This window comes from Rousettus aegyptiacus, unplaced genomic scaffold, assembly GCF_014176215.1.
Source record: "Rousettus aegyptiacus isolate mRouAeg1 unplaced genomic scaffold, mRouAeg1.p scaffold_m13_p_3, whole genome shotgun sequence".
NCBI lineage: Eukaryota > Metazoa > Chordata > Mammalia > Chiroptera > Pteropodidae > Rousettus > Rousettus aegyptiacus.
The window spans coordinates 16695436-16720703 of NW_023416306.1; the positions used below are offsets into that span (position 1 = coordinate 16695436).

A 25268-nucleotide genomic window follows, 5' to 3' on the forward strand; every position below is an offset into this window, starting at 1 on the left:
GAAAATATAATGAGGGAAATATTCCCTCCATTTACAACGGCAACAATAAAATTTCTAAGTATAAACTTAAGAACCATGCGGGGCTTATGCAATAGAAACTATAAAAGTTGACTAAAAGACATTTAAAACTCAGCCAAATGGGAAAAGTTAATATTTTAAAGATGTTAATTTTTCACAAATTAATATACACATTTAATACAATTCCAATAAAAACCCCAAGAGCATTTTTTAAGGAAATTATTAAGATGAGCATAAAGTATATCTGACAAAATAAATAGCCAGAAATATTTTAAGAAAACAAGGGTGAGAAGACACAGAGTATAAAGGTAGTAAATGTCATAATATAAGGAGTATTTTACTAACATAACGAAATACGAAGAGCAATAAAACATATTCGAATGGCCTGAAATAGACCCCGTTCTATCATATAGTAATTGGTGGAGAAAAGGTTATTTAATAAATGGTTAATTATTGGAGGGAAAATAAAGTTAGAGCCCTACCTCATATCACCCCTCCCACTGAAGATTAATTCCAGATGGTTTAAATTTTTTTTAGTACAAATGATATTATAAAATGACTAGAAATATAAGTGAATACCTATCTGATCTTAGGATGGGAAAAAATGTCTAATTATAAAAGTAAATAACCATACATTTTACATATGGGTGGAGCACTCTCTAAACTGTCTGACATTACCATTAAGTTCCTAATCTGTATTAGCTATTATTTTTAGCCCTCCCCCAAATAGATAACATTTCCAGTTGTGAAAATCGTCACAAATACTCTTAACAAGCAAACAACAAACTGGAAAATATTCGTAAGGTAGATGAAATCTTAATAACTTTAATATATAAACATTAATAATTTTTACAAATCAAGAACAAAAGACAACACCCCAACCCCCAAAATAAACAAACTCATAAACGGTAAAACACAAATGGAAAAGAGAGAAGAAAAGCCTTCTTTTCATAGATGAACAATGAAGTGAAGCAAAAACAAAAATGAATTATCTTTTAAAAATCTCTTTCTCTAATGCCAACAGTAGCATGAACTGGTTCAATATTTCTAGACAGCAACTGCTAATAAAATAACAGCTAAACACTTACAACAGCACTTATGTGCTAGGCATATTTTAAATTGCTCTTATACCTGTATATATACATGCATATATGTAGAAGCACATATATATATTTATAGCTCTATATATGTTGACTTATATATTGCTTAATCCACAGAGGAAGATCTGAGAGCTATGGAGCTGCATTGCCTTATATCTAAAAGTATGGGCTTTAGAGTTAAGCCATAGAAGGTTCAAATCCTGTTTCTGCCACTTGTTAGACATGTGACCCTGGGCAAACTACTCAGCCATCACTTGGACCTTAGTTTTCTCATCTGTAAAATGAAGGTAATAACACCTGCCCTGCAAAATTCCACACAGGATGCTCAAAATGCACACAGTACTAATCGCTGGGCAGGGCCACTGCAGGAGGCTAGATTTCTTCTTGATACTTTCTAGACTTTTCCACATTTTCCTTAATAAGCATGCCTTAGCTCAGTCATCAGAGGAAAAGGAAAGGTAGGCTGGAGTCAGAGCTTGAGAACCTCGCCAGGCTATCTCCACCTCAGCTCCCACCAGCTTTGCTAGCAGTCCCGTAGGTCACCCAGCATGTCCTGTCCCACCTGCCTATTCTCCACTGGTGCCCAAGGGCCCCAAGTAATCCTAAATAATTCAGTGCAAGCCAAGTGGAGCACACCAGGATGGCGCAGCCAGCGGACAAGAAGAGCGAAGCCAGGGCCCTCATCATCGGATAGGGGCAGCACCGGCTTTCCTGCACAGCTGGAGCCCCTCCTGCCTCTGGCCCGCAGCTCCTCCCCTGCACCAGGGCCCTGCATCCCACCTGCCTACACCAGGGGCCAGCATCAGCATCCCCATCAGGGCAGCCCCAGGCCTCCCCACTGACCAGCCCTCACCCCACTGGCCACAGGCCAGGCCCTGCTTCTCAAGCTACCTGAGTGGCCTTTCCAAACCTCATCTGATCATGTCGCCTCTGCTGAAAACCTTTCCATGTCTTCCTGCTGCTCTTTGAATAAAGTCCAAAAGTCTAACCACAACCTACGGGACTGCTGACCTCCCCAACCTCCTCTTGCCCTTTTGCCCAGTCAGCTACAGCACTTCGGACCTTAGTTCGACCCTCTGGGAAGACCTGCCTCACCTCCCAGACCAGAAAGGTGAGCTCCTGAGCAAACTGGGCCATTCAAAACAGCCGCTGGTCCTCAGCATCTTGCTGTACCCCATGACCTGGGAGACCAGAGGCCTCTACAAAGCAGAAGTCTCCAAAGGAGGTCCCTTCTAGAAAGGAGGAGCAGGTCTGCCCAGGGGACAGGTCCTGCTGCCATCTCCCAGACAGTGTCTCAATCGGCCGGAGCCTCAGTTTCCTCATCTATAAATGAATAGAGTATCTCCACCCATATCTTAGGTCTTTGCAGGGATGGAATAAGACAAGCTACATAAAGTGTGTGCATGGTGCCCAGCACAGAGCAAGGGCACAGTAGATGGTGGCCATTATCATCAGTGTCTGCCTTGGTAAAACCCAGAGCACCTCCAGGCAGCTGCTGGGCACCAGGCACCTGAAGCCTCTGTGTTCATTTTCCAAGGAAGGAACCCCAGCCCGGCCCCGGCCGTGAAGCCACGGACCTGCAGGGGCCGAGGCCGATGCTCCTGCACCAGCCTTCTAGTGCCCTGTAGTCATATATCCAGGGCTACCTGTGCATGATCTTCGTCCCAAAGTCCCTGGTAAGCTGATGGGCCGCGGCAGCTCTGCTCTGGGAGTTAGCACTGGCCTTTGGAGGCTGTACAGCTGTCACTCACTGCCTGACCTGGGGCCAGTCATTACTGGCTTTACTTAAGCCCCTGGACCTTTGCAGTTGAACTAACAAAGAATGACCCGGGGCCTGGGTTGCCAAAACCCAGGGGTCTTCACCTGGTTACCCCACAGATGACAGGCTAGGCTGGGTGCCCTTCCTGGCCTGCCCCCATGCTCCTTCATCACAGTCACGGAGCCCTTGGCTTCCCTGACCTTTGCATTCCTTTCACTCCTATTTCTCCAGCCATTCCATAAGCCTTCCCCCCATGACCTAAATGCTGCTGGCCTGGCACTCCTTCACACTCTCGCTTCTCACTCCACGTGCCACTCTGAACAACCCTGTTCCCTGCCCAAGCCCCAGGAGCAGACAGGAGCTCTGGGGTTGGAGGTCCTCGCAGTCATCAGAGCAACTGCTCACTTTGTGCTCTCATTTAAAAGTTAACTGGGGCCTTCTAAGAAGGGTGGGGAGGTGGCATCTCTGCGTCAGCCACCCCTCAAAGGCTTTATCTCCAGCTCAGAGCTCTTCTGAGTTTCAGAATGTCTCTCCATGAATCATCTCTACCTAGCTGGGCTACAAGTTCCCAAATCAATGTCATCTCATTCCTTCTCCTGGGTTCCCAGGTTCAGTCACCCAAAGGACTAGTCACCTCTAGTCCATCACCAAGTCCTCTCTGTCCCACCTCTGCATCATTGTGGATGCACCGCCGTTTCCTCCTCCCACAGCCTGAGCTGGCCCAGGCTGGCCTCATCTCTGCCCTGCTCACCCAGGTCTCCCTGCCTCCGCTCTGGTCCCCACCGCCAGACCGTCCTCCATTTGGCATCCAGTGATATATATCACTCGAAATCTTCCCACATCCCCTCCCTGCTCAAAACTCGACAAGCCTCCTCAGTTTGCGTCTTAGGGACCCAGTAAACCTCACATTCCTAGTCAGACGTTCAAGGCCCTCCCTAGTTAGCATTAAATGATCTTTTGTCCCACTCCCTTTGAGGGCTCCAGTTTCCAGCTGCCCTTCCCCTCAATCGCTCCCAACTAGAAGCTAAATTCCTAATGCCTCACTGTGTCCCCAGTCCAGCAGGGGGCCTGGCATTCAGGAGACATTCAGGCCCAGCGTGGATCCTCTGCAATGATGCTGAGGACCTCCCACCAGGAGACCCTAGGAAGCACCCAAAACATGGCCCTAATTTCAGCATCCCTTCCATGGCCCTTTCTCCAGACTCCACAATAAATACTCACTTTGGCTCCAGGAGCGCCGGGGAGGCCTGGATTTCCATAAGGCCCAGGAGGACCCTGAAAAGGAAAAGAAACAAAAAAGTGAGGGAAAACAGGGCTATTCCACTTCCTATAGCAGTGCTAACATGTTCCTGCATATGCTCGGTCTTCTCCCCTGGCCAAATCTTAGTAGTATTGTGATGGTGACGTTTTTTTAGGAGGGCCCCCCGGATACCCGGCACTGCGCTAAGCACTATTCATACATCATCTCATTTTATCCATTAACACAAGAGGTAGGTACTGTCATGATTCCTGTTTTGAATAGGAGGAAGTTGGTGTTTCGAGAGGTTTTTTATTTTTTAGGTCACGCAGCTGCTAAGGGGCAGAGCTAGTTCTCAACCTCAGATGTGTGAATTCAGAGCACGAGCCCTTAACAGCTGAATTTTACCGCCTTTCCATCCACACTCTCCCCCGCCGGCCCCATCAACCCTACCCAGCTGGCTTCCTTAGGCTCAAATCGCACCAGCTGTTTGCTTCCCTGCTCCACGCCTGGTACGTTCTCCTTTCAGCACCTTTGCCATGCTGTTCCCATCATCTGCCATGCCTTTCCCGTCCAGTCCCTCCAGCTGAAACCCAACAAGGTCTGGCTCAAATGCCACCTCCTCCAGGGAACGTCTGGGGACTTTTCCTACCTAAAGGAACCTCTCCACCCTTCAGACTTCAGGCTGACTGTTGTCTGAGCCTTTGGAGTTAAGAGTTCAATGAAGGGAATGCTTGGCCTTTTCTGAACAAAGACATAGCCCTGCTGTGGCCATGATACATAGTCATTTATCTCCCTTGGATTCCTACAGGCTCTGATTCCTTATGGCATCCTCCAGGGTCCTTGGAGCAGCTGGGAAGAATGGGCCCAGAGAGTCAAAAAGTCTTGGCCAGTGTCACACAGCAGAGTAGTGGCTAAGCAAGGGCCAGAACTGGGGACTGTTGGCTTCAAGTCCAGGGCTTATTCATGGTACTAGATTTTCCCAGGCCATTTCTGAATCTGCTACAACAGCTGGGTCCAGTTTGTCCACTTTCTCCAGCAAGCGCCTTGAACTACAACCTTGCCGACCGGTGGTATAAAAAGAGCCCCCAAGAGTCAAGTAATTCCTGGTGGTCTTTGTCCAGTAGGAATAATCTGGGGCATTGGGGTTGGGGAGAGGAACCTCAAAAGGCCCCACGGTGCCCCCCACCAAGCCAGCCTCCAGACACACTGCCCTTGTCCCTGACCCCTCTTGACCCATCTGGCTAGCTCTGTATGAACTCGCTGCCTTTCTCTCTCTTGGAAGCCAACTTCCCAGCTGCAGTCTGTCACATTCTGACCAAGGCACCTCCCTCTTCCTCGATGCCTGAACTGGGACCCTCCCCTTCTCCGAAAACATCTAGAAAGAACAGTGTTCAGAAGCTTTCTCAGCCTGGGGGATTTATAATGGTGTCATGGGCGATCATCCCTCTAAAACAATCAGCCTTCTGACCCCTCCCAACATCCCACTAAACACTGTTGGCACAGGGCTGCAACTAGGAAGTGTCAAGACCTGGAATCGCTCCTGAGCCTCCCCTCCCCCAGCCTCAGTCTCTCTGTCCTACAGATGACTGGGACCCAGTGGTCTCTAAGGAATCTGGAAGACCTCAGATGTTCAACCCAGCCCAGACTTCTGGGGTCTAATCTTAGAGCTCAGCCTGAATTGGGCAAAGGTTGGGTGAGGGTGTTCGAGGAGGGGCACCTGATCGCACCCCAGAATGAGCCATGGGCTGTACAAGGTCAAGGATGGTCATGTCTCCCCAGTTGTGCCCCCAGCTGCCCCAAAAACGATGGGCTGGAGCACTCAGCTACCGCATCTGCAGCTCATGAAGGTGGGGGCTTCCTGCTTTCCCACCCCCACCTCCCCGTCCCTCTCCAGCCACTGCCTTGCAGAGAAACGAAGCACATAGTTGAGTGGGAGCCAAGCAGACCAATTCTATAAATGCTGCAGCCCAGAAAGGCGGATGGGGGCAGGGCCAAGGGATTCCCCAACATCCCTTGATGAATGACAGGAGTATGTGGAGGTGGGAAGGACATGGCACTGACCTCAGGTAAGGCCTTGCCCTGCCCTGAGTACCAGAGCTGCCATCTGTGCAGAGAGAAGCTGGCATTGCGTAATCCCAGCATTCTATTATCTTTGGAATTTTATGATCTATGGAATTTCCAGTCTAGAAACAGGATGATGGGCGGGGGGCGCACAGAGAGACGGTGATGGATGTCAGGAGAGTCATTTACTCACTCGTGGAATGTCAGAGCTGGGAGGAACCTTGGGAATGCCTTATCATGATCCCATGTTTTATAGGTGGGGAAACCGAGGCCCAGAGAAGGGGAGGAACTTGGCTGAGATAACACAGCTTCTTGGTGGACGTGTTCTTGACTCCCAGACTAGAACTCATCAGTGACCATTTGCCCAGCACCTGCCACACACAGTGCACTCTGCTAGGCATCGTGTAAGAAAAAGCAGCAAGCGGGGCCTGTCTCCAGCGCAGTGGGGCTCAGCCAAGCAGATGAAAAATTTAGCACACAGATGGTAAAGACCATAGGCTCTAGAGTCAGACCGTTTTGTTTCAGTCCCGGCTCTGATATTTTACTCTGTTCGACTTCACCCAAAATAACCAAAATGTTCTGAGCCTCAGCTTCCTCACCTGTAAAAGGGAGATATTGGAACCTATTTCTCACGATGGCTGGGAAGAGAGAATGAGATCGCGCACATGCAGCTCCGTAAACAGAGTTCAGAGGTCAATATGAGTTTTAGAAAGTGATCTGTGCCATCCAGAGGGGCAGATTAAGCGCTGTAGGAGCTCCGAGAAGGGGCTGGTCATCGGAAAAGGGGCTGGCACTTGATCTGAGCCAGGGAGGGAGGAGGAATTTGCAGAGGAGGGTGCGTCAGGTCTAGGAGACAGCCTGAGCCACACTGCAGAGGCTGGGGGGCTCGGGAGGGCGGAGTGGGGGTCATGGGCAGACTGCCCGGGCCCGAAACGCCAGGTCAAAGGGCCTCGTCCCGGCCCCAGACTGCAAGGTCCCGCGGCCGGCAGTGTCGATGGCACCTCTGTGGTCCCCAGCTCTGGGCATGTGCTCCATGGAGACTCCAAAGCCAGGAGGAAATACCACTGTGTGGAGCAGATTCCAGAGCCCTGGGCCTGGGGAGCACAGGGCCAGGTCTGGAGGGAACGAGGGCTCGAGTAATTGCATAACCAGAACCATCCGCTGGGCCCGGAGCTAAAAATATGCCTCAGGCAGCTATCTCTCTGCCAGGGCCTCGCCAGGCACCCAGCGTGGGAAAGGCTGATTCAGCCTGGGCACAGATGCCAGGCGCCGTGGGTCTGAGGGGATCAAATAAGGCAGCATTAAGTGACATGGGAGGCATAACACATAGGAGCTGTTCTTCATCCAGAGGCTCGGGCTAGCTCATATCAGCCACTGCAGCCCCGCCAAGCCATCCTTCAGCCTCCAGTTGAACTTTTCAGCACAGGGAGCTCACCCCCTCCCTGGCATGGCCTGTCTAATGGCCTCTGTCAGCATCCCTACCCCAGGATGGTCCTGCAGAGGTGGGAAAAGGGGTGCGAGGGTCATGTCCTCCAAAGTCAGGTTTTTTTTTCCTGGACAAGCACCAGAGCCCATAAGCTGAGGGATGTGATCTGCAGATACCCCTTCTCAGCCCGGGGCGGCAAGGACAACTGAGACCCTGCAAGAGGTCGTCGCTGTCCCATGGCATGTCTGTCCACAGGGTGCCCTTAAGAGCCCTAAGTCCACTCCAATGGACGAAGTGGAAAATGAATGCCAGAGAGGGGCAGGGAACAGTTGGAGGACACGAAGCAAAGCTGAGACTTCGGCAGCAGTGGGTCGCAGGCCAGAGAGCCAACCCGTGCTCCGAAGGATGGTGTGTGATCACTTACCCGTGGCCCCCGTGCACCGGGGGCTCCAGGGAGCCCGGGCAGCCCAGGGGGACCCTGAAAAGAAAGCAAAACAGCATCAGTGCCAAGCAGTAGTAGAGAATGGGTTCAAGCATTCATTCAACAAACCTGTCCAGAGCTCTGGGCATGGAAACCCCATGGATGAAAAGAGAGGTTTGCTGAGGTCCCTGCTTGGGGGACTCATGCTCTTGGAAGATTTCAGGCCTTCGCAGCTGCTATTTCTCAGTCTTTAAAGCTCTCATCTTTTATTACTCAGCTAACTTAGTTACAGTGTCGCCTCCTCCAGGAAACTTTCCATGATTCCTCCTCCAATTTGGGCCAAGTCCCCCTGTTTCTCTCTCTACTTTAAAGGCCACTATTATAATTCATGGAATTGTCTGCTTAGAAGCCTGCTTCTCCCACCAGACCATGGTCTCCTCGAAGGAACTAATAGGATATGAGTCATCTCTCTCTCTCCAGGGCTCAGCCAAATGTTTGATAAAATAAAACAGCAAAAGACCTCAGAGCTTCGCCAAGTTCTCTGCAGAGCCAGAGCAGAGAAAGGACTTGTCCAAGGTGACACCGAGCATCTTTGCACCGTGGAGATACAGTATAGCATTAAGAGCGCAAGCATCAGACAGGCTTGGGTTCAAATCCCAGTGCTACCACTTTCCAGCTAGGTTTGGACAAATTCCTTAACCAGCCTGATCTATAAAATGGGAATAATAATATCCTCTTTACAGTATTAACGAAATGAGAGACTGTGAATGTGTAACACAATGCCTTGTGTGTAATTGTCACTCAAGTATTTCATCTATTCCAATGGCCACGGCCTGGCCCATCCTTCATCGCTGCTCCCCAAGAACCTGCAACAGCCCCTTCGTTTGTCTCCCCGCCTCTGCCCTCTTCCCTCTCTAGTCCTCCACATAGCCTGGTTCACCTTCGCAAGGTACTCCCCTGCTCATCAACGGTTGATGGCTCCCCATTTCCCACAAGATAACAGCCTAACCCTGCAACATGGCATCCTGGGAGCACCTGTCTGGCCTCAGGCTCCTCCCTACACACAGGAAGGGAGGCAGACAGGCAGACATACTAAACCTTGGGCTGACCTTTGTTCAAATCCCGGTTTTGCACTTTGTGCAAACCCTTCAGCCTGTCTGTTTCCCGCTGCTCCCCTTTACAGTAGGTTCAGTAGCTACCGTCCCGTCCACCCCAAGGAGTGCATGATGATGGACCAAACGCCTGATCTGAAGAACTGAACACAGAGCCTTCGAAGGAAGCCAGGCTTTCGAGGATGTGTGAGGCCTGGGGAATTCATTTGTTTCAAATAACCATCAATGAGATTCCAGGTTTCCTGCCCAGAGTTAAAATCAGTGTTGAAAACCCAGTACGGTTTGGCTGGTAATTAATCCAGACCTCACGCTGGGCAGCCTTGGTTCACAGTTCTGGCCTGTGAACACCACGTGCTTGCTCGTCCATGAACAAAAATCAGAAGAGAGATCCAGACAGGCAGATATGGGTACCAAAGCCCCAGGGTCACTGGAAAGGGCCCCCGGATGGAGCGGGGCGGGCTGGTGCATGACCTCAGGCCAAGTCCCAGCAGCCACCTCCGAGCCTCTGGCGCTGCTGGCCAAATTGGCAGCAGTCTTCCTTCCATCCAGAGCCCGGGGGCCTGGGGGGACACAGTCTCTAGTCCTATGTCCAGTTCCGCAGGTTTGGGATCCAGGGCCAGCCTACTTTCCGCTCCTCCCCAGGGAGCAGTTGACTACGGTATAAGACTGGGACCCGGCTTTAGTCCGGGCACCCCCCACCTACTAGCTCTGTGACTTTAGGCAAGTAACCTCCAGTCTACAAGGCTTCGTTCTTTAACTACAAAATGAGGATATAATAGCACCTAGCTGACAGATAACCTATAAAAAGTGCTAATCCTGCTGCCTGGCACACGGCGAATGCCCAAAAAGCTAGCTGTTGTTTCTGTTAAGCAAGCTGCTGGAACCTCCCCAGCTTGAAATTGTAAGCCACCCTCCTCACATCTGTTTTTCAGGAAGAGCGAAAGACTTCCCTTCCTAGAAGGCTCTCCCTGGCCCTATTCTTTCATGTGACCTAGAATTAAAGGGAAATGCAGAGGCTGAGGCTAAGCGTTACTGTAGGTACTGAGCCCTTTCAACAGACAAGAAACCAGAGAGAGGCTCGGAAAGGCAAAGCGATTCGTCCAAAGTTGCACAGATAATAGGCAGAGCCTCGATTCAACCCAAGACCATTCGGCTTGCTCTCCTACCCTAGGCCACTTCAACACAGAAAATCTTGACCAGTTCTCCATGCAGTGTATTCTGACTGGCTGTGCAACATAGGGTAACTCCCTCCCCTGCCATGGGCATCTTTGAAATGAACATTCTAGATGCTTCCCAACATTAGCACTTCCTGAATTGCAGGCTGGTGGTGATTTCCTCCTCTAGGATATCTGGCAGGAGAAGAAAAGTGAGATCATACCCATCTCACAGAGCAGGCCAAGGCCCGGAGCGGCGACGGGCTTATACAGGGCTCCAGGGACGCTCCCTGGTGGACCCTGGTAGGGCCACAACTACAGAGGCCTGGACACTCCCCTTTGGCATTTCTTCTGCCCCAGAAACGGGGACATCCAAGCTGAGGTCTGACCTCATCCACAACATCTGCAGAGCAGACTCTCAGTGCCAGCTGGGACCCACGGTCCGGCCGGGTGATGTCAGTCTATGGCCTGACTCCTCGCCACGGCAGCCCAGCCCCCAGCTGCAGGTCTGGCCAGTCCTCCTTTACCAACCTGGGACCGGGGTGTCCAGCGCCCAGCTGCAGCCACAGGCCTGGCCCTTCCCCTCGCAGTGCTCTTTGTCAGCAGGTGAGGATGGGCGCCCCCTCTCCCCAGATCTGAGACCCTGCCTGTTCTCCATGCAGTGGAAAAACTCTGCCATTTCTTTCCAGGGCCCAAAGCCTGAGCGGGTGACTCTGGGATGATTCACAAGGCCGGGGTGGGATTTTCCACTCCACGCTGCAAACAACAGGGCCTCTGAGAGGGCCCAGAGCTGAGGGGGAGGGGAGCAGGGGCCTCAGGCCTGTCTGGGGGAGGTGGACAGAGGCCTGAGCTCAGGGCTCATGCAAACAGAACCATGGAAACAACCAAACCCCCACTCTGGGCTTCCCCTAAAGGTCCTGGCCTCCAACAGCCAAACCTAGGGAACCTCGTCCCACGGAACAAGTCCACCCTTGTGTCCAACTGCAAGGGTCCGCCTGCCAAGCCTTGTAGAAAGAAGTAAGTCCTGGCTAGCGTGGTCCCTGTCAGCAGGCAAGAAGTTTCACAGGCCTGGGATCTGGGAGACCCAAGTCCAATCCTGAGTGTGCTGCTAACTGCCAGGTAATCCTTCACGATGAACTTTCAGTCTCTGGACCTCTGCTCAGTGCCTGTAGCCTGCAGAGGGGGACCAAGGAGACCTCGAAGGGTCCTCCCATTTCTGACCACCTGAGCTCACGATTATTCCCGAGGATAGCCCACAGGGTGCTGTGCCTTCCCCTGACTCTGTCCCAGGGAAGGGCCTGCTGGGATAGGGCTTCTTCGTATGGCTCTGAGCAAGTCACTTCATCTCCCTGTGCTTTGGGGCATCAGTTTGTCCAGCTGTAAAATAGGGATATAATACTCATCTTCCTAGATAACATGTATGCTGGTTATTCTCCATTTGTCCCCCAGATCCACTCTGTGCCCTGGGAAGCTGAACCCCCCAGGCTTCCTTGCTCTCTGCTTCTGGCTGGGTTTGGCCGGTGGGAGGCCACTGCAGAAGGAAAGTGGGCAGGGTATTTCTCTCCCGGCTCCCTCCCTGCTGTGCTTAGGCCCCAGCTCCTGTAAGAGACCCCTGGTCATGTTTTAACTCTCCTGAGTTCTAGTAACACCTTCCCCTCCCCTTGTACATTTAGGTCGGACCCGTGTGGTTCCTTTGATGCCGCCCACAGCTCTGTAAATGGTCCATCCCTTCCTTAAACTCTCAATTACCCTGTTCCCCACCTCAAACCGTAAGATACAGCATGCAAACTGCTTAGCACAGAGCCTGGCTCACAGCAGAAGCTCAAAAACGATAGGCTAAGAACAGAACAAAACATCCCTCCATTCTCTTGGGTTCTAGGTGATACTAGCGTAAAGAGTGAATTTCTCAAGATCTAATCCCAATTCGAAACTGCCAACAATATGAAAGTGCCCATGTCCAAACCCTCCTGCTTTTCTTAATACAGCGATGCCCCCGCCTCAACCATCAGGTACGACAATCCACTGGCACCCAGGTTCTAGCGCTGGGTGATTTACCACCCTCATCTCACTCAATCTATACAACGACCCTAGAAAGGTGGATGGTACCGCGTCCCCATTTTACAGAAGCAGAAACTGAAGCTCAGAGAGGTTAAGTGACTTGCCAAAGGTCACACGGCACCTGGTACCGAGAAGGCAATCAACATTTATTGAAAGAAGGGACAGATGGCTGGATAAGGGAATGGTTCAAACCCAGGTCATTCCAAATCTAAAGTCTGTGGGCTTTTACACTCCATGTGGCCCCCTTATCCCACCAGCAGCAGAGATCTGTGTAACCTCAAGGAGACTGGCCTGGGATTCAGAACAACCTGTTTTTTGTAAGGATCAGATTCTTTCATTCGCAGATAGTCATGGAGCATCTGCTGTGGGCCAGGCCCTCGGCCGGGTCTCCCCGAGGTGACGCCTGCAAACAGTACAAGCAAGTGCAAATGCCAACAGCCTGATCATGAATAAATAAGGCCTTGACTCGCCTCCTCCCAGGCGTGGGGCTTCTGTGCAGCTTCTGTGCAGCCTCTGTGAACCGCAGCCTCCCCGCCCCTCCCCAGCCCAGGCCCAGCTCAACTTTTCCATGCTCCCCCCGCTCCTGGGGCTCCCACAGAGCTCCCTCACTCAGTGGCTACAACTCCTGGCAGGCCTGGGCTCAGAGCTCTGTCTCAGCCTCTGCCAGTCTGTTTCGTGCCCCTCGAGAACCATGCAGAACAAGTCAGACACAGCCACGGCACCATCTCAGGCTCTGAAAGGCCCCGCAGTCATTTCTAAGGAGGGAGTTCATCCAAAGCCATGTCACAGAGGGGAGACGGCCCCAGGAAGAGGAAAGAAGCTCCCAAGTCACCCAGCGAACTAGATCTCCAAGGCTACCTTGCTGTTATTATCTTTCATTCTACAGAAACTGAGGCTGAGAGTGAATTAGGGCCACAGAGCTAGGTAGGGGTGGGGCCGGGATTTGAACCCAGGTCTGCATGTCTCCAGCCTGGGGACAATTAAGCCCTGTGCCCCAGGCAGCATAGACTCTGCTCTGCTGGGATTAGATTCTGAATGCTTTATGGGGGCTGGAGGCGGATATGAGAGGACAAAAGAAACATGAGTTCTTATCACCGATCAAAGACACCACTTTGATTACGTAATTTCTGGTATCTAGTGAAATATAAATGACCAGTTGGCCCCCGGCCACACCGAGGACTGGACAAAGCTTCTGGAAGCTTCTGAGTTCCTACTGGAGTGAGTCTAGGTTCCAAGCTGGGGGAGGGTGGGATTAGGGGCAAGGATGGTGCAGGAGGGAGATGCCACATGCGCAGACTGCAGCCCTCCTTCTTGCCCTCGGCTGGAAGAGCTGCAAGAACGGGGAAGTCACAGGTCTGGAGTTGGAGCCCAGCCTTTGCAAGAAAATACTGGCTGCCCCTGACCAAGTCTTTTGTCCCTCTGACCTTTGCGGCCTCTTCTATAGAGCAGGGATTGACAAACACATCCTGTCTCTCCTGAACCAGTTCCTGCAAGGTCCTAAAGGGAAATGCCACGCACGTGGAAGGAATTCATAAACATAATGGGAATAGAAACAGAAGATTCTAGACATTGAGCTCTTCCTTTGAGGCCAAGGAGAGGGCCTGATATGTCTCTGAAACCCCCAGCCTCCCAGCTCTGACAGAGTCCACTCACTCTGAGTTTCAGAGTGAACATTCAGATGGTGGGATGGAATATGCCGGAGTCTGGAGCAGGGCTGTAAACGTCAACTCTGCCTCCTACATGTTGTGTGCCCTTGGGCAAGACCTGGCCCTCTCTGGGCACAACGGGCATGTTCCTCACCTGCCCACTGAGGAGGGTTGGACTGAACAACGCCTATGCACCCAATAGCTGCACAGGATTCCAATCGCAGGGAAGCTCAAGGAGGATATCTGGACGGAGGCTTCCTCTCCTGCTCACTCACATCACCAAATCCTAGAGGGGAGTATGTGGCGCAGGCATCTGCCAGGCCCAAAGGTCGATTCTACACCCTAAAACACCGTTCCTGCTGCAGTTCTGGTGGCTCGGACACGGCCATCCCCTTTCTCCATACCACATACAACTTGGGAGGCAAAGTTGGTTTCCTCCTCTGGGCAGAATGGAGACCCCGAACCTCACCACCCTCTGGCGGAGGGAGAGACTTCACCCCCTTGCAACCTCACAACCAGCGAGCCAGCGCCCACGCAGCTTGGGAAGCTGCACCGTCAGGGCCCGAGGCGCCTGGTGCCTGAGTCGGGTTTGTAGCCTGGAGGGGTACAAAAGGTTCTTCCTTCTTTCCTCGGCTCTCAACTCTCTACCCTGCCAATTGCAGAACACGGGACTTGAGCGGAACGTTGACATAATTGCAAAGCAATGCATACAATTTCCATAAGTCCTACAATATGGTTATAATAAAAACGGGCCCTCGGTCCCCTTGGAGACAGGCTGAATAAAAATCATTTCTAATGATTATTAAAACTTATTAAGTGTGTTTGTAAGGCCCAGAATCCCCAGCATCTGCCACCTTCTCTACATTGTAGGGAGCCTAATGTCCAAACATAAAGCCCGGGAGGAGGAAACCACAGTGATCAGAGCCAAGGCAGAAGAACAGAGCGGAGGCCCAGCTCTTGCAAACTGCAGCCCATCATTCCCCGCCCAGAAGAATTGGCCTCCAGCTGCAGAAAGGTCGTTGCCCCTGGAGACAGTCCCAGGCAAGCCAGAGGCATTGACCCTGAGAATGTTTCCTACACGTGGAATGTCCCTTCTTTCCTTGATTACTCGGGTCCATCCTGACCCTCCTCACCCTAAACTCCTTTACCAGGGGCCACAAATCAAATGTCTACAGGAGCTAGGAAGATAATATCAACAAGTGAAAAGTCCGGGTTAGGAGACCCAATCGGGACTTTTGACGTTGGGGACTGTCCAGAGGGGCGGCACTGACCTGGCCACAGCCCGTGGGCCATTGCACCTCTCGCCTTCCAAGAAAAGCTAATCACCGGGTCTTTCATAAGAAATCTCTCACATTTTTAAAATGTTAGTAACTTATTTAAATATTTTTAAACAACGCTGCATGCGCCAAACAAAACATTCAGGACTATCCATGTGCGACCTTTGTCCGAAACTGCCAGACGAGCCGCTGGGCCGAGGGAGCTCAGCTCCAGGACTCAGGAGCTGGACCAGACAGTTCATGGTTTTCCTTTAGCCACTTGACCTTTACAGTTAGGTTAGCAAAGAATGACCTGAGGCCTGGGCCAATCAAAGCCCAAGGGTACTTTTCGCCTGCAGGTGGCCACCAGACCAGTCTGGCTCACTGGACCATGAATCCAGAGCAAGATGCACAGTCATGAACACAGCACAGGTAGGGAGCGAAGGACCTGGGTTCGAGTCAAGACTCTGCCCATAACCAGCTCCCTGCTCTGAGTTGCTTCTCTTCCTCCTCCCTAACCAGGAGCAACCACTTGACCTCACTGGCCCTGTCGCCCATTCGAACTCCAAGCAACGCGCACACCTCGCCCAGTCTTACCGGCAAACCACAGTCTCCCTTGGGCCCTGGCGGTCCCATCAGCAGCGGGAAAGGCGTAGGTCCCACCAGGTGGAAGAATGAATAGCCACTGCTCGTGGGCTGGGGGCTGGAGGACAGGAATCGCGCTGGGGCCAGTGCCGGGGCCGGGGTGGTCTGCTGGCCAGGCCAGGGTTGTCTGGGGCTGGGCCCTGTTGTCGGTTCACTGAACGGGACATCCCTGGCTGCCTTCCCGGGTCTGAGGGGGACAGGCTTCCGGGGGCTGCTCTTGGGTCTGTCTTTCTTTGTGGCTTCTGATCCAGTGGGTTTCTTGCTTCCAGTGGGGAGTGAACCAGGAGTGAGGGTGGGAGGCATCACTGTGGCTGGAAGCCGAGCAGTCCTGGTAGAACCAGGACTCGGGGCAGACGATGGGGGCAAAACAGTGGGTTGGGGAGGTCTATGCGTGCTAGTGCGGGCAGGGGCCGGCTCGCTGGCATGACTACTCATCTTGGCCTCAGTCTGGACCACTGGGGAAAAGGGCTTTTTAGAGGCACCAGTGGCGGGGGGTAGGAGCCGGGCGCTGGGTGGTGGGGGTCTGGGCGTTACAGGGTTCCTCTGGATCGGCTTCACTGTAGGATGGGAGACTCTGGGAGGAACTGGGTGGGAAGTGGGTGGCACTGACTTCTTGGTAGGCGGGGCTGACTTTGTGAAGGAAGGTGAAGCCGCCTTCTGGGTGGGGCGGGGGCTTTTGACAGGGACGATTGAAGGAGAAGGGGCTGAAGGCTTGGTTGGGTGACTTTTGGGGATTTTGGTGACTGTGCTCTTTTGCGATGGCTGGCCAGGTGTGGTGGAGCTGGCAGGAGAGGCTGGGTGCATGGGAGAAAGCACTTCACTGGCTGACAGCTTGGCCGGTAGCAGTGGGGCATGGGCTGGGTCTCCCACTGGGACACGCCTGTGAGGGTCTGTGGTGCTAGTCCTTTGAGGCTTGGTGGGTGTGGTGGGCACTACAGTCACCCTGGGGCCCCTGCCTGCTGGCCGTGACCCCAGGGCTGGCATGGCAGTGGTCAGGTTCTCCAGGCCCAGCAGGGCAAGGCTGGTCTGGAAGGCGAAGGATGCACCAGAGTCTCGGGGGAGGAGGGGTCCCAGCCGGGGCCGGTACGTGTCGGCTTGTCCACACTCCTTTCTCAGGTGGGTACAGTAATTGTGAGCGACCTGCGTCACAGGGTAGATACTGAACTGGCACACAGCACCTTCAAACTGGACTGCGTGCGGGCTCATCTTTCCAAAAAGGAAGGAGCCTTCGGGGTCAAGCACTGGGTCCCTGTGGAAAGCCAGTGGGACGAGCACCCGGCGCTGCCCACAGGCCGTCACCAGGGTGACTGTGCGGCCACGAAGCTCCAGAGCTAGGTGGTGCCAGCGCCCATCATGCACGTCGAGGTCGAAGGCCACGGAGCGCCGGGGCCCCAGGTGGACGACTGTCTTGCCGGGGAGGAACTGCAGGCCCAGCTGCAGCTTGTGCTTCCGGCTGCGGACAGCGAAGAGGAAGGCATGATTCACCCGGTGGGAGCAGAGGCTCAGCACCAGCGCTAGCTCTGTGCCCAGGGCGGCAGGGATGACAGCAGTCGTGGGGGCCTGGAGCCGGGCCCGCTGCGTAACGATGAAGCCCGACTGGAACGGAATGACCCCAGGGGGTGGGGGACTCCGGCCACCCACTGCCTTGGCCCAGCTGAGGCCCAGCCGCTGGAGGACATCCACATCTGGAGAAGGAAGGCAAAGGGGGAGAGGGCACGGTCAGGGCGTGGTCCAGCCCCAGGCCCCCTGCAGGAGCACAGGCGGTGAGGACGGTCCGCCCCAGGCTATCTGCTGCCTCTAGGTTTTAGCTAAGAGTGCAGAGCTGGAAGCAATCCTTTGGCTGGCTGCATGATCTTTGCATATAGTGGTAAAAAGCACAAACTCTGGAGCCAAACTTCCGGAGTTCAAATTCCAGCACCACGACTTACCAGCCTCCTGGCTTCAGTGCCTTGGTTCTCCCATCTATTAAATGGGATAATAGTAATATCAAACTCAGAAGGATGGTGTGAGGATTAAATGAGCTAATACAATTGGGAAAAGGGGCCTGGCACAAAAAAAAAAAAGCATTTCAAACACTAACTATTAATACTAAAAAAATGATAATCACCAAATGCTAGTGCTAAGAGGATTAGAGGCTGCCCAGTGCGACTTGTTTCCCCTCCTCTCTGCCTCAAAAGCCATGTCCTGCAAGACGCAATTCCATGGTGAAAGAGCAGGGTGACGGGAATGGACATGTCACTGGAGGGTCCACCTTTAGGAACCTACTCAGCCCCCTTCCCACCCCTGAGGTCTATCTGGCCGGAGCAGGCTCCAGGGAGCTTCTGTCTGCACATAAAGGAGAGGACACTTCCAATGACTCCCCCTCCCTGTGTGGCTTTGGAGAGAGCAGAGGAAGTCATTAAAGCACCCCTGCAACCTCTGTCCTCTGGCAGACCATGGCCTGGGCAGGTCACATCCGCCCAGTAATTACAGCAGGGGGGCTAGCCAGAGCAAGGGGAGGGCTTTCCAGGGTGTTTATGGAAAGGCATCCTAACCTGGCCTCACGGCCCATTTGACTTCCTTTGAGCAGCCAAGCTACCAGTGTCTGCAGAGGCCGACCCCAAGCTCCATCTCAGCAGGCAAGGAGAGGCTGCTTCCGGAACTGGGGCCTGGGTCAAGTCCTTAGGCCCCTTCCTTTCCCTGAGCTCAGCACCCTAACCCCTCAGTGTGGAATGTTCTCTCTCTCATCACGCAGTGTGAGGGATGTTTACAGGGCTGAATGCAGCCTGAAGCCCTTAGTAGGCCTTCAGTCGACAACTGTCAGATGGATGAACAGATGGATGGATGGACAGCTACATGGGCTAAAAGAAACTGAGAACCTGGGCGCTGGCAACATGGCAGCATAACAGTTCCTTAGCAGGCTCTGGAGTCAGAAGGCCGGACTTTAGAGCCGGACAAGGCCACCTGAGTCTCAGCTGGACTCTGAGGCTCAGCTCCTTGCACCGTAAAACGGGGTTACAAAGAGTGCCTATATCATATAGGGTTGTCGGGAGACGAAATGGTGGTTTCCTTCGTCTTCTCGCCCACACCCTGCACCAAGGACCTCTGCCCAAGTCTCTTTCTGACCCTGGGGCCTCAGTTTCCCTGCCTGTAAGACAAGGGAAACCAGAACTGGAGATGGCCACAAAGTGCTAACACCATTCTAGGAATTCTAAAGCTGCAGGCTGCTGTGTTGGTCGCTCGGACTGAAGACGCTATTCTTCCCTAAGGCCCAAAGGCCTTCATTTCCCTTCAGATTCCTCCTTTCCCCCACCTGTCTAGCCCCAGGTCCTATGCTAAAATAAACCACTGCTTAAAAATTCTCTTAGTAGTGTATTTTGTTTTAATCACTGAAAAACCCTATATTATCACAAAGCACTACTCACTGTAAACGACTTAAAAAGGAAGAACCACTTGTTAGGAAAGACGTAAGGGCAGGAAGCCGCCTCTCCCCTCCTTTCGTCCCACCTCAGCGGCCCTGGAGAGGCCCCCAGCCTGCACACCTCTCTCCCTGCATACAGCAGCTTACGGCCACTTGCAGTGACCGAGGGGAAGTGACAGCTGGCCAGGCCAGGGAGCACTGATGAGGTGTCCCTTATCATCCTCTTCAAGCCAGTTTCAAGGCTGACACCAGCCAGTCTCCAGATGTCCCCTGCAGACTGTCATCAGCTCAGGGGCAAAGCCCCAGATTCTGAGACCTGGGGCTGGCGGAAGTGGTCATCGCTGAGCTGCCAGGAGCTTCTGACCACTATGGGCTCCACAGTGGACAGAGAAGGGCTGCTCTTGCCCAAACTATCCAGGCAAATAATATAATTAACAATAATAAATAACATTTATTGAGCATTTACTATGCACCAAGTGCTTCACATGCATTTTTTTTTTTTTTTTTTTTTTTGCTCGATTCTCTCAACCATCTACGAAGCAGGTACTGTTTATTATCCTCACTTTCTAGACAAGGGTCAGAAAAGTAAACTATAATAATGTGCCCAAGGTCACGCAGCTTATAATAAAGGGCACAGCTGGGGTTTGAACCCTGACCGCCTGGCTTCAGGGTCTTTGTTCTTAGCCACTATCCTGTGCTGGAGCCCCTCAGACTTGTCAGAACACAGGGTGGAGACACAGCCAGAATCCCATCAGGGGTGAGGAGCTAGGGGACAGAAGAATGAACGCAGCACATCGCCAAGATGGAAGGACTCAGCCAGCTGGCCACGGCAAGATCCCTTTATTACATAAACCTGGCTCCACACAGCTCGGGCCTCTCCCCAACCCCCAGTGCCTGACTCAGGACTCTGGACAGCTGTTCACCTACTTTGTGGGGGAAATAGCAAGCTCGGAAAAAATGACATTTGCACAAAATGTTGACGGGCAGCGGGAGTCTCTTCCGGGCATGACCCTCCCCTCCCGGGGGCCCAATCCCTGCCCAGCAGCCAGGTCAGGCCACAGGGGCTCTGGGAGTGCCCGGCTGCCTGCTCCCCACACGGTGGGTGTGGAGGAGGGGGAAGGGCTGCTATTTTAAGAAGCGTGTGGCTGCTTGACAAACAGATGTGGGAGAGGTTTCAGTTTCAAGGGGCAGCTGTGTAGCCAGCCCACCGCTGCCCAGGCCCCCTGGACAGCTCCTCAGGGATAGTTGGGAAAAGCAGGATCTCACGAGAAGGGAGGGTGGGCCACAGGCTTGGGCAATGATAGTCGTGGCCTCCTTAACTCCTCTCAACAGTTGTCCCAGGACAAATAGGAACAACTGAGGCATACCAGGCAAAAGTGACTTACTCGAATTGTGCCCAGAGAGAAACCAAAGAATCACCTTTCCACATTTCTGCACTGAGCCCTTCCTACCCCTTATAAAACATCAAATGTGATTCTTTAAGCCCAGGGGGAATTTGCCACTGACTGACTCCATTCTACTGATGAGAACACAGAGGCACTGAGTTCCAAATAGGAGCACGGATGTCTCCTACTCCTACATTCTGGGATCCCTTCTGTCCTCCCTCGTCTCCCCCTGGACAAAGAGAAGAGAGAATTACCTTCAGGAGCTCCTTGGGTGGAGGCCAGGTGACAGGCAAATGAAACTAAGATCCAGGTGAAGAGAAACCCCCTAGAGACCAGGAGACACAAGCAGAGGTGGCATCAGCTTCCACCCCTCGGGCCCAGATCCGGCTGGGGAGTTGGGAGTGGATCACCCAGCCCCAGCCCCAGCCCCACCCCAGTCTTGCCACAAAAGGTGGGAAGCAAGGTGCCGGCTCTAGGACCCCATCAGAACAGTCCACGCTCTGGGTCTCTAAGTACAACCTCTTGGGGGTGAGAACTGCTTATAATGGTACAAATATAACCTTGCTTTTTACAGAATGATAAACCAAGGCCATGGGCAGGAAACAGTGGCTAGGAAGCCCTGCCTTGCATGTCAGGAGACCCAACATCCAGCTCAAAATTTGCTGCCAACTCACGCGGCCAAAAGGGGTCAGCTCCTGCCCCTCCCATCCTCTGGGGCTCAGTCTCCCCATCTGCATGGTGGCCTCATGATCTTGAGGCCCAATGGGCAGCAGAGCCAAGGCTGAAAGGTCAGTGGGAAGACCAGTCAGTCTGCTTGGATAACATATCCCCAAAGGGCAGGACAGATGAAAACTCACTCTCCAAGCCCAAGGCAGGGAGCAGAAGAAGACAATTTAACTAGGATCAGTGCGTGCTCAGGAAGCTGCTTGGCTGGCTTTATGCAGATGAAAAATGGGAGATGAGAAGAGAGAAGACGATAGAGTCAGGCAGGCCCAGATGCAAACCTGGCCCCATTGCTTACCAGTTGTGTGACCCCGGATGAGCCGCTCAGCCTCCCTAAGTCTGTCTCCTCCTCTGCAACATGGCTGACACTCCCTATCTTGCAGACCATTCATGAGGATTAAATAAGCTAATGCATTTCAAGGCTTGGCCTGCCGCCAGCCACACAAGTGCTCCTTAGACTACCCCTGCTGCCCGTGTACTCTGGGGACAGGAAGAGTTAATGCTCTGCTCAGGAGCTCCTGCCAAGATGCTCAGAGGCAGTAATCCGATTTCACCTTCCTGTGGGAGCAGCCACTGGTGACACCCGAAGCTACCTGAGGCATCTGATCCTGGAGTAGGCAAAGGGGAGGGCAGCACGTGGCCAGGATGCAGGCAGAGAGAGCTGTGATGGGTGGGTAGGGAAGGCTAAGGCTGGGACACAAAGGCCCAGGATCTAGGACGGTGTGCTTTTGGGGAATCACGTAATCCATGAAACCTGTCTGCAGGGGTCGCTCTCTGGAGCTCCAGGTCCTTCCCAGCTCCCTTGGTGACTTGGAAAACAAGCTCACACCCTCTGATTGACTAGTAGGTACTCCAGTTTAATTGCAATTGGAATCAATAGTCATCCTGACCCGGACGCTGTGGAAGACACCAGTGGTTACTTACCCACAGCCCTTCTCCCTTCCTGTTTGTTCAAGGAGACATGGACTTCAGAGGACATTGGATGAATCTGGATAAGTCTAAGGGAATCCTGGGAATTTCATTTGCCATGCCAGTGACTGGTTCGGGAATGCATATATGACCCAAATGTGGCCAGTGAGCTGTGAAGGGGGCCTGTTAGGGCCCTTGGGAAAGTATTTCAAAAGGACAGAGAGGTTTTCATCTCGCCTTTGTATGTTACTGAGTGAGGATGTACAGCCATTTCGTGCATGTGAGGTAGCAAGCCCCATGAGTACGTGAGGATGGCAGAATGAAAAAATAGTGGGTGTTTGATGACACTTGAGATGCTAAATTAGTCGACCCTATTACTGCTTTTCTTTCGGACCTTTTGATATGCGAGGTAATAACTCCCCTCCGTGTGTAAGCCATGTTGAGTTGGGTTTTCAGTTACTTGCAACATAAGGCAAACTAGCTGAAACAGCCCTCAGACGCTGATGGTGATCCCCAGAGAGCTTCCTTCAGCCTCTAGACCTTTGCACATGCTGCTTCTGTTATCTAGACATCGCTCTCTGGCTCGGTCAGTTCCAGCTTGGGTATCATCTCCCACAGCCTGCTGCACATATCTCACCACAGCAGGGATCCCACGTGTGGCCATTGTCTATTTTCCTGATTTCCTTTTGCAGTCCAGGTCCCCGAAGGGTAGGGACCATATCTGTCTTATTCACTCCTGTGCTCCTAGCACCTAGCAGGCATGTAGTAAGTATTCAGCATCTTTTGCAGAAGGAATGAACATTACCTGGTATAAGACTTTTTTAAAGTGTCTTCTCAAAGCCTAACTCTAGCAGATCTCCCCACCTTTTTTTTTTTTTCCAGAGTTGCTCTTGAATAATCCTTGGTCCCTTATCCTCTCCAAACCTGCTGCCGCTGCTGCGAGAATGCCTTTTGCATGAGGCCAGTCCTCCCTGCCTCCACAGGCCTCACCTCCAGCTCGGCACCAGCAAAGACCAAAGGTCAGAGTGCCTAGCTGCCCTGGGGTTGCCTGGAGAGAAGAGCACAGGCTGACCTTCCAGCATGACCTGCCCAACTGAAGCAAATGGCAGCCTCATCAGCCCTGAAAAGAAACAGGCAGTTTTGTTTGATCTGACCAAAACCGAGGCTTAGGGAGGACAAGTACTCCCTCAAGGTCATCCTAGGCAGGCTCTAGGGTCACAATTCTTCAGTACTATTTCCCAGGCGGACACCAGGTGGATACTAGGTGGACACCACAGGAAAACTATAGACAGATGTATTGGAGAAGAGCTATCTCTTGTGTCTCAATCCTGGCAGTTCCCAAAGCACAATTGCACATCGAAGGCTCTGAAAAGTCCTGCAATCAAGAAATTGACTAAACTGTCTCTCATTCAGCAGTACCCAAACTTAGAGGACAAGGGAACTCATTTCTCCTGAGAATGCCCCCTCGGAAGACACTGCCCCTCACTTTCCAGTGCTCCTGCGACCTCACTAGTTTACGTTCCATTTCCTTCCAGCCCCCTCTCTTCCCAGCCCTTGCCAGGCGCGAGCCCTCACTCCTTGAGTCTCACTGTGTTATGTCACATTCACCCTTCTTAGAATGTTTCCCAAGCTGCTAAAGAGAGGCCAGGTAGAGAGGAGTAGTAAGAACTGTTAATGTCGTTCTCGGTCAATTTTACCTGCTGTGGTTATTATGTCAAGGTGACTACTATGCAGAAAATAAGAGAGTAAATTAGGGGGAAATATTTTTAATACCCAAAGTTCCGGAGGAAGAAGGCTCACAGGGGGAATGGGACCAGAATCTTCTCTTCATTTAAGCTTTCTAACACCATGATTTTTAACGAGATTTTCAGCCCTGAGGCCTGTTTCAAAAGTATCTGTCTACCCATTCGTTCACCTCAAAAAATGCCACTGCCCACTTAATACCTGGATTCTGTGTGTACTTGACCGATAAACTTCCAAAGTATAATAGTGCAGCGGTAGAGTGGGAGAAGGCTTTTTGAGGTCATCTAGAGGCCAGATGTCCCTTCATTGTAGAGATGGGCAATTGAGGCCCAGAGAAGGGAAGTGACTTGCCCAAAGCTACACACCACATCAGTGACTCACATCATCTGACACCACTACTTAACAGACAGTCCTTTACACTTGACTTGCCTCCCATGCAGAAGAATCGGAGACTTACAGGGACTTCCTACTTGCCAGAGACCATCATCCCAGGCTTCACCAACAGGAACGGAGACGCAGCCTGAGAAGCCAACAAGCCATCTAAGTGAGCTCCAGGCCTGGAAAGTTGGCTCCCAGAGGGAGGCCCTGACGATCCTTTTGCTCCCGTTCCAATCCTGTTTAGGCTACTGCTAATAACGTTTAGTGCCTGCGCTGGCTCAGGGCTTTGTTCTTCCAGACTTCTGTTTTCACCACTGACTTGTGGGCCTTGGCCCAGCGAACCCAGGGCTCCAGAATGTCGGGAAGACCAGTGCACAGGGGCCAGAGAGGCCAGGAGGCAGCCGAAATTGGAGCCACGCGTTAGGAGCCTGACCTTGGAGATAAAGCCTGACCACACAGCCCTCCAGGAAGGGAACCCAAACGTTCCTTTCCCCTGAGGAAGGCCCTCTGCCAGTACACCAAATGTGGCCACTCTTGGACCACGAGGCTGCCAGAACCTGTAGTTGGTTCGCATGGTTTTCCCTCTATCCTTCTTACCTAGGAACACACAGGATCTCGGAACCCCATACCAACTTAAACATCCACTAAGAGCTCTGAACTGAGGGCCAGAGTGCTGAAACACACAAGGAAAGAGGCCCTGAGGATTCCAGGTTGGGCCATGCTCCCATGGGTAAGCTGGGGAGGAAGTTGCCCAGAGGACACAGAACAGCAATGGGGAATGGACCTGTCCCACCTGCCTCCATGGGCTGGCCAGGCCCCATGTGGCCAGACGGT

The 25268-nt window shown here is 52.5% G+C and overlaps 1 protein-coding gene across 4 annotated transcripts in view; it reads right to left on the reverse strand.

The window, feature by feature from the left end:
• Positions 1-25268, reverse strand: part of COL27A1 (collagen type XXVII alpha 1 chain) — a 133813-nt gene that overhangs the window by 104874 nt on the left and 3671 nt on the right. For all 4 annotated transcript variants that reach the window (XR_004956203.1, XR_004956202.1, XM_036238414.1 and 1 more), the window contains exons 2-5: positions 20936-21006; positions 15849-17581; positions 8029-8082; positions 4099-4152 (exon numbers count right to left, since the gene is read on the reverse strand). Coding sequence is in view for 2 of the 4 variants with exons in the window: in XM_036238414.1 (XP_036094307.1) it covers positions 4099-4152; positions 8029-8082; positions 15849-17581; positions 20936-21006 (1912 nt within the window). In the remaining 2 variants the exon portion in view is untranslated. The remainder of the gene's footprint in view (positions 1-4098; positions 4153-8028; positions 8083-15848; positions 17582-20935; positions 21007-25268) is intronic.